At 37.2% G+C, this 8,572-nt stretch overlaps 1 protein-coding gene across 1 annotated transcript in view; it reads left to right on the forward strand.

The window, feature by feature from the left end:
• Positions 1-8,572, forward strand: part of PARG (poly(ADP-ribose) glycohydrolase) — a gene marked incomplete at its 3' end in the record, with an annotated part of 62,739 nt that overhangs the window by 7,978 nt on the left and 46,189 nt on the right. Inside the window, exons 5-6 of the mRNA XM_009272691.1 lie at positions 916-999; positions 2,096-2,170. Coding sequence (XP_009270966.1) covers positions 916-999; positions 2,096-2,170 — 159 coding nt within the window. The remainder of the gene's footprint in view (positions 1-915; positions 1,000-2,095; positions 2,171-8,572) is intronic.

Raw genomic sequence — 8,572 nt, forward strand, 5'->3', positions numbered from 1 at the left:
GATTGAGGTGTATCTGTCTGCTGTTCTGCTAAAACAATGGCAGAGAGATTAGAGTTGGCACTGCATGGTTTGTTGATCTGGTATTTCTTGTCACTGCTCAAGACTTACTTAAACATACCCACTGAAAGACTTTAAATTGTGGTGAATAAAATGAGCAAGTGTGTCCTGTAGTGAAGGCTATAATGATTCTTGATACTTGAATCTGGAACAGGGAATTTTTATAGCCTCTAGGAAATACTCTCAGTCTTTTCATTTATCAATTTTACAGATACAGTACAAAATGAAATTAATTGATGTTTCAGAGATAAAATGTTGATCTTTGCCAGTTGAGCAAGATGAATTGTCTCTGCCCTTGTGGTAGTCTCATATGAAATATCATTATTGCTTGCAATGGGCAATAAGACTTTCTGTTCAGGAAAAATATCACAGGATGTCTTAGATTTGGGTTGGCGCAAGAGTCAGCCCCAGCAATACGTTTTTATAATCTGGCCCTTATTGTTCTTAATATTACTTTTTTATAAAGTTGGTTCAGTTTATGTTTTTGAGTCGTGGATTTTATAAACTGTGATCATGTTTTATCTGCAAAATCCACTTTCTTCACAAGAAATGTACTGAAAATTCTTTGTCCCTCTTGAGATAGCATGAGGAAGAGTGCTGCATGTGTGAAAAAGAGCTCTTTATGAATATGTGAATGCTTCAATTAAAAAGGAACTCTTAAGGAAGTGAAATGCAGTGGACTCGAAGTTGCAGAAGTACTTTACATTAAAAGTAAACCACATATTTTGAGTAAAGAACTTCACAAATAAAGCAAACCTTATTTAAAAAAAATGTGGCAAGGAAGACAATTATTAGTAAATACATCTTTCTGTTTTGAATAACTTAACTCTGACTTTGTTTTGGGCTTTTGTTTTAAAGAATGGAGATAGAACTGCTGGAAGTCGATGGGAACTAATCCAAACTGCCTTACTTAACAAATTTACTTGCTCGCATGATTTGAAGGTAAGCTTGTCAATTTGAAATCGTCTATATACATATAAGTATATTCAGGCTCTCCGTGTACTGTTAGTGATTCTGGTTCAGTCCTATTGGTTTAATCACTTACAAAGATTAATTTTAAAAAATCTATGCTGTTCAAGGGATTCCCTAATGAATTAAGGGTCTTAATTAATGAGTCTTAAGTGTTACCACTGAATTTATTAGGTATTATTAAAATGAATTGTCTTTTATATGTCTACACAAAGCTGTGTTTGTTCAGCGGTATCTACTAGTTTGCGGTAAATGTCACGTGTCGGCTTTTTCCATAACCAGATGGTAGGGCGATGCGCAGGTGAGAGAGTTTGAAACAGTAAGTGTTCACACCAGTATACGCCACTAAAATAGCAACAATTCAAGCTGCTGACAAAAATCTGTAAATTTTGGGGACTAATGCTCTGTTGATAACTCTTATAGTTCTCATTGGCTTTTAATGAATTGTGATTTGGAGCAGCTTAAAATTGCTGTAATGTTTTTTGTGAAGAAGAATGTAATTTAGATTATACCTGAAAGGCAGGGAAGGAGGAGGATGCAAAAGCTACAGATAAACTTCAAACGAATAAGTAGTGCTCCCCCGGCAACTAATGAAACTTCCCTTGATAATACTATTTTATATGGTATTTTTTCCTGAGAATTTTTTAAAGGTGGTTGTTGTTGTAAAGGGCCTATTTAATTTCATCGTGGTTCTGATTCTTTAAGTTCATAAACTGGTAAAACTTCTGCTATATCGCTGTGGGACACTCTTGGTATTTTTAAAGAGAGCAAGCATGGAGTGGGGAATGTTTATGTTGTGTGTTGTAGGCAGATCCCAGCATGCCTTATCTTGTTTTGTGCTAGGAGGAGAAACCTGTAGACTAAAGCTTATTCAATGCTAAACCTAAAATACAGGATTCAGTATCATGGAGTCGCACCGTATTAATACAATTTTAGGGATTTTGGTAGGCTCTGTGACAGGCTTTAGCCACTAGATGGTACTGTTCCTTCAAAAAGGAAATTCCATAAGATGGTTTTTCTTCTGTTAATAAGTATCTCTAAGCTTTGTTTTGTTGTGCTCTTTCCCTAGGAGGCTATACTGAGGTACAACGTTGCTTATTCCAAGAAATGGGACTTCACTGCTCTTACCGACTTCTGTGAGAAGGTAAACCAAGTTGATTCAAAACGGGAAGAAAAGTAAAATATAAGTGACTACTTTGTCTGTATGTCTCAGTGCTTTTGGCTTTATTTCCCTTTTCAAGAGTAAAGGTTTTGCAGTCATCATCTATATGGACAGTTATTTGGCTGGTAACTTCAGTTGAAATGATAATTATACTTATAAACTGGATTCATTTTAAATTTTAAGCAGGTAATTTGGGTGCCTTAGGCACAACTGAGGTTACTGAAGGTAAGGTGAGAAATGCCTTTTCTCTGTTTTATGATAACCAGATTTATTAATAAATTCTATTAATATTTCCAGTGTAATGGTTTCTTGTTTTAAAAAGTTGCTTTTTTTTTCCTCCTTTAAAAAACTTTAATGTTATATTACAGTGGTGTTTTGTATAGACCATGCTTTGCTGGTCTAGCAATAAAATTTTGCTATATGCTGAGATGATGAATTTAAACTGTAGAGCCTTTGAAAGATTGGGGTGGTTTTTATGACTTCATGTTACCTTCCTGGAAGAGGATGGAAAAGAAAACTGAATAGTCAGTGGCAAATGCAAGTTGGACTATTATTAATGTACATCCTGACTAACGTTCAGAAACTATGCTAATTAAAGCAGTATGGGAGATTAAATGAGATGCAATAGAAATTGTTGTCTTTTTCTTCCACTAACTCAGAAGTGCTTTTAAAACACGTGTGCTTGTTTTCTTGGGAGGGGCTTGCTAAGCTGTATTAAGGTTCAGTGGAAACTAAATTTGATTTGAAGTTAATTTTGTTAGTTATGTATGTTTAAAATAGATGTCTGCTTAATTCATGTGATCAGAGGACCTGTTCTTTCTATTGCCTATTTCCATTGCATATGGGGACTACTGTTTTACAGAATGAGTTTTGTTTTGCATGCAACATGGTATTGTTATTACTGACAGAAGACACCTATACAAATACCAGTGATATCGTATTTGCTAGCCATGAGAGCTACTGTGTTTGCCCATTTTGCCAATTTAGTGCTTCCTCCTCTCCTCTGTGGGGTCTCTGTTTTTCAGGGTGTCATGGCTGGATGGTAGAGGCTGTGGACATTTGGCTTCTTTGCTCCTGTTGACTCTTGTACTAACTGAAATTAACTTGGCCTGTTCAACTGTTCAATCTTGTGTTACTAAAGAATACGTATTTAAATTATTAGAATGTTTTAAAGCACAAGCAAACTATTTATTTAAAAATCTGATTCAGGAATGTACCAGATTTTCATCGTATTGCTACAAATGCAACTGAGCTTGTCCTGATGTGTTCATATCGTGCATCTGGGAGTTCGGAAACTATGGATGATTAGATTCAGAGATCATCAGCCAGGGAGAGTAAGTAATATCAGCTGTCTCCAGAGAAGAGAGGAACAATAGGGAAATAAACTATGTATCAGGCATCAATCTTTCACTGAGGGTGAAAAGGCAATTTCTGTCACCTGGGAATGATGATTTATTTGTGAGGTTCCCCGATAAAGGGAGGAGAGCTGTTTCAAAACATGGATTTTTAGACCAAGGTGAAGAGTGTGCAGCAGTATATTAAATAAGGAACAGTGAAGCACTGTAAGACAGTGGCTTCTTGTAGACCACAAGAGCAAAATCTTACCCTGGCTTTGTTTATGGAATATATTGAATTTAGTGAACAGAACATGTGGAGGGGATACATCTTGTAAAGAGCTGTTTAAATCTCTTCTATTATTAAGGGACGTGTGAACTCTTCAAGTTCTGTAAATTAACAAGGCATCTTCTTTCAAAGACTGTTTGCGATCTGCTTAAGTGAGCAGCTATTGAGTGAAAAGTTGAGATCCTCTGTGGAAATGACCTAAATGTACTAGTTGTAGTGAAGTGTAACTTTGGCAGTTAATGATTAAGGGTTTACCATTGGCTTGTGTATTTTCTTCTTTATCTTATGGTTTTGAGGGAACAAGGGAACTGTTTCGGGTGACGTTTGCTCAGCAGAAGTTGAGAGGGTTGGTTGAAAGGAAAGCTGGCTTGAGTAATCAGCCCAAAGGGAGGGGCAGCAGCTCAACAGAGGGAGAAATAGTCACGAATATATATTAAAAGAGTAAAACAGAGTCTAAGATCCTCAAATACCTATTTATATTCTTGGGCACTATTGACTTCCAATACATTCTTAACCAAGAATTCTGTGGTCTGATTTAGGAGGGAGCTGGGTCCACAACTCTAATGGTGTCTATTTCGGTGATTCATTTAAGGCCACTGTATTCAGATATTACTTCAATAGGTCTGTGCTTGGTAAATTATAAAGCACCATTTGGTATTTTATCTTCTGATTCTGGACACAGCTCACCTTTATCTATTAGTCTGTTAAATGCTTTCATACTAGTCTTACATTGCGTTTCCTATTTTAGGTAGTTTCCTTCCAAGTTACACAGTCAAAATATGCATTATTTTTAAATCCTGCTTGTAAGATTGAAATCGATTTCCTTGTAAGAACAATAATTACCAGTTTCTTGGGCTTAAGTTTATTTTCCTTTAAGATTAAAACACTTTCAGCTTTCTTAACTAATGGGAAATAAATATCATGCATGTGAGCCAGGTTTTTTCCCCAAAACAACATACCCTGACATGTACAGGCTGACCAGTTTTAAGGTTTGTCCAAAGCATTGTCAGAAGAGGGAGCCCTCACACAATTGTTGATGCCAGTTAATGTGTGGAAGTAATGTTGCTATTTGTACAGTGAAGTAAATTTGGGAGCTTGTGGGTTTTTTTGTTTCTTTTAAAAAGTTCATAGCACCCGTCAGTAATGTACGTAAAGCTCTCGGAAGCTTACTTGCTTCAGACATCTGACAGTTTTGTTGTCCTCTATGGAATTTCTACACTGTTGTATTGATTTGTTTTGCCATCTGTTTGTTAATATTGGCAAACAGGCTTAGGATTTACTCAAGTTATTACTTAGTGTATGAAAATTATTAGTGCCAGCATTTTTCTTCTTACTTGCAAAATTCTTGTCACTTGAAAGTCATGCTTGCATCTGTTTCCCTAGAACTTACCTAGAAGCCAGACAGGAAAGAATAAACAACAAGCAGAAAAGGAAAGGTGAGGAAGCCGCTGTGGATGGAGCTGTCTCGGGACCCACATTGTGTTGTAGATGAGCTTTATTTACGTGAATGATGATAGGTTGGGAATTTATTACATGCTTTTGATCAACAGTGCTACGTACTGTAGTAGTTCTTATTTTTCATTCTTGTAGATTTGCCCTTCCACTTCCAGGCAAGACCAAATTCTGTTGCTTTTCCCCAAGTGCATGAAATAAAAAGTCTAGTGAGGTCATTCAAGGCTTATGTCTTGGACTAATCTCCAACAACAGTAACTTTAAATAAAGGGGAAAAGTAGGGCTTTATCATTTACGACAGTCACATGGTCTGCTGCTTTAGATTGGGCCTGCTTGTTCTGGACATGCTTTGTTTTTATTGTATTGCTTTAAAGTCTCTTAGAGCTGAAGCATAATTCTTGCTAATGTTGTTTCATGAACTCTTCCTCTTATTGCTTGCGTCTGTCCTGCTCTTTCAGGAACAGAGGAGTGTTTAAATCTGAAAATGACATGACATTGTATAAACAGTGCATAACTTTCTTTAAAGGTGATCCTTCTTTTAAATTCAGTTTTAGTTGCGTAGTATACAAGAACTTGTCAGCAGGATTTACAATGCGAAGCTTCAGGAACCTTCATGATAGAGAACCTCTGCCATCATTAAAATCTGAGCTCTTTTGAGGTGAACCAGTCGGTGAGCAGCCTCACAACTTGTTTTTGTCCTTTACAGTAGAGCTGTATCAAACTGAGTTATTTGGTCCCGTCTAAAACTTGTGAGATTTAGCAGCAATACTTAAGAACAAATCTACTGAAAAAATGAGACATACACTTACAGTGACAAAAAAGAACTCTGCAGGCAATGAAACAACAATGGGCTCTTTTATTGCTCACGTGGTTTAATTTCAGTCGTCTTCTAAACTCCTTTGAAACCTGGAGAACTATAGCATTTACGTCATTTTAGTGTCAGAAAAGAAAGGAATAATGCTCATATGCTTTTCAATTCTTACCTGCAAGTTATCTAAGTTACAGGCTTTCCTGATAATGCTTCAGTAAAAGGAAGGAATCGGATCTAGTCATCTGATTTTTAGCTACCCTTGCTGCTTTTTTTGTATGTGCAAAGCAGAAAGAGAGGGACTCACATGCAGGACTGTTAGCATTTAGGATTCCCCAAATATTTGTGTTTAAAAAGTTACTTTGTGAAATAATGTCTGTATGCTATTCAATGCTGAAAAGGATTAAATCCCGTACTTAGGCATGTCATTAAAAGACAAACTGTAATCCTTGGTGATTACTCATGTATTGGAAATTGCAAATAGTTTAGACATAAGTTTGACTGATCTCTTAAGAAGCATAGACTGAAGATTGGAGTTTAGGTAAATTTGTGTGGCATAGGCAGTGATTGCCTCTGATCTTCCGTGAGTCATGTGAAAAATGCATCACAATACATCTTGCAGATGTTCACATTATATCCATAACTATTTTTATGTTTGTCTGGACTCTTTGAGCTGGAAAGTTTGTGTCTGTGAAATGGAGGAGGTACAATGAGTGGAATCAGGAATGGTGTAAAGGTATGTAATAGTTTCCATATGAGGAACACCTAAATAAGCTAGGACTGTTTCATCTTTTCATCTTACTTGAGAGAAGTGAGGAATGGGTGTAACAGTGGTGTCCAAAATGAATGTAAGAGAGGGAGAAGAGGAAGTGACTGTTCATTCTTCTAGTACAGCAGTTAAGGGACACCAGATGAGCATTCCTAGCAGGCAAGGGTTTCAAAACCAGACAAAAGTAATTACTTATTTAGATACTGAATAAAAGGCTGTGGAACTCCTTGTCAGGGGTTGTAGAGGATGATATGGCTTTACATCAGGTTTTGAAGGGATTTGGAGAAATTGCTGGTAGGAAGATCCCATTGACACCTACACAGGTACTGTGATGGACTCTGGAAATTTCTGAAACTGATTAAGGCAAGTAAAGAGTGTTGTGAGGAAGTGCTGCTGATTACTTGCTTTTCTTGCTGTTAGACTTTTCTAGGCATCTTTTGTTGGTGGGCCTTCATGAACTTTTGTCCATCTTTACATTCTTATGACTTTGCTGGGTTGAAGTTGAGAGGCAGAAGTGGCCTTGTCACACAGGCCCCATTGTGGCGTAGTACCAACATGAGATGTTGGTGACAGAAAGGTATGGGGACCTATACACTAGCCTCTCTTAGGAGGACAAAATAATAAAGGTAACTGACATTTTAAATGAACCTCACTTGAAGGCACTTATGCCTTTTAAAATCTGTTTTTCCAGGCTTTCTGCAGAACTTCAAACCCTTGGTGCCTACTTGATGCAAGTAGGAAGACTTAAAGGGGACATGCTATCAGTATCTTTACAAAGACACTCTCATTCTCCACTGTATAATACTCAGTTCCCAACTGTTAGATTTGGCTTTTAGTGTAGGAAAAAGTGTGTGTGTGTCTGCAGTGCCCGTTTATGGATGTCCTGTGCTCTTTTTGTCTTTTGGGAAAGCTGTTTGAAGCCAGTCAGTCTATTTAATGACCAGGATCTGCATATTTGCTGTTGATTCCCATATAAACTCAGCATTCAGGAAATCTTTTCTATTATGAAAGAAGCTGTATAACTTTCACATTTGGAATTTTCTATGAGGTTGAAAGAAACATGATAATGCTCTTTAAAAAGACCAGTCTCTTCCCTCGTCTATTCTTAATTGCAGAGAAGAACCTTCAGCATGAAGGAAAAGGAAGAATGTACCAGACCACTTTATCTGTGCTCCTTTTTCTCCTTTTCCAGTCAAGCATGAATTCACTGGTTTTAGCCTCAAAACTGGCTGTTAGCAGGTTTTTTTATGGCACAAATCTCAGCTTACCCTAAAACTTGATAAAAAGCTATGTAGCAAGAAAACAAGGTCAGTTGGCAAGCTGAAGGAATATATTGCTATTTTTCTGCACCCTTTAGTTATGTTTTTCCATGATGTAGAATATGTGCTATTAAAAATGTTTGTCTCACAATTAGAGCTGTAGTTAATTTTGAAACAGGATTAGAAAAGGAGTCCCATTTCTCCCTGCTTCTTTCCATTAAAACTTTGTTGTGGTTTAACTGGGCAGGCAGCTGAACACCACACAGCCCTTCGCTCACTCCCCCCAGCCCCCGTAGGATGGGGGAGAGAATCAGGGGGAAAAAAGTAAAATTCATGGGTTGAGATAAAGACAGTTTAATAGGACAGAAAAGGAAGGGAAAATAATAATGATGATAAAAGAATATACAAAATAATTGATGCACAATGCAATTGCTCACCACCCGCCAACCGATGCCCAGCCAGTCCCCGAGCAG

The sequence above is a fragment of the Aptenodytes forsteri genome, unplaced genomic scaffold, assembly GCF_000699145.1.
Source record: "Aptenodytes forsteri isolate BGI_AS27 unplaced genomic scaffold, ASM69914v1 Scaffold106, whole genome shotgun sequence".
Lineage (NCBI taxonomy): Eukaryota > Metazoa > Chordata > Aves > Sphenisciformes > Spheniscidae > Aptenodytes > Aptenodytes forsteri.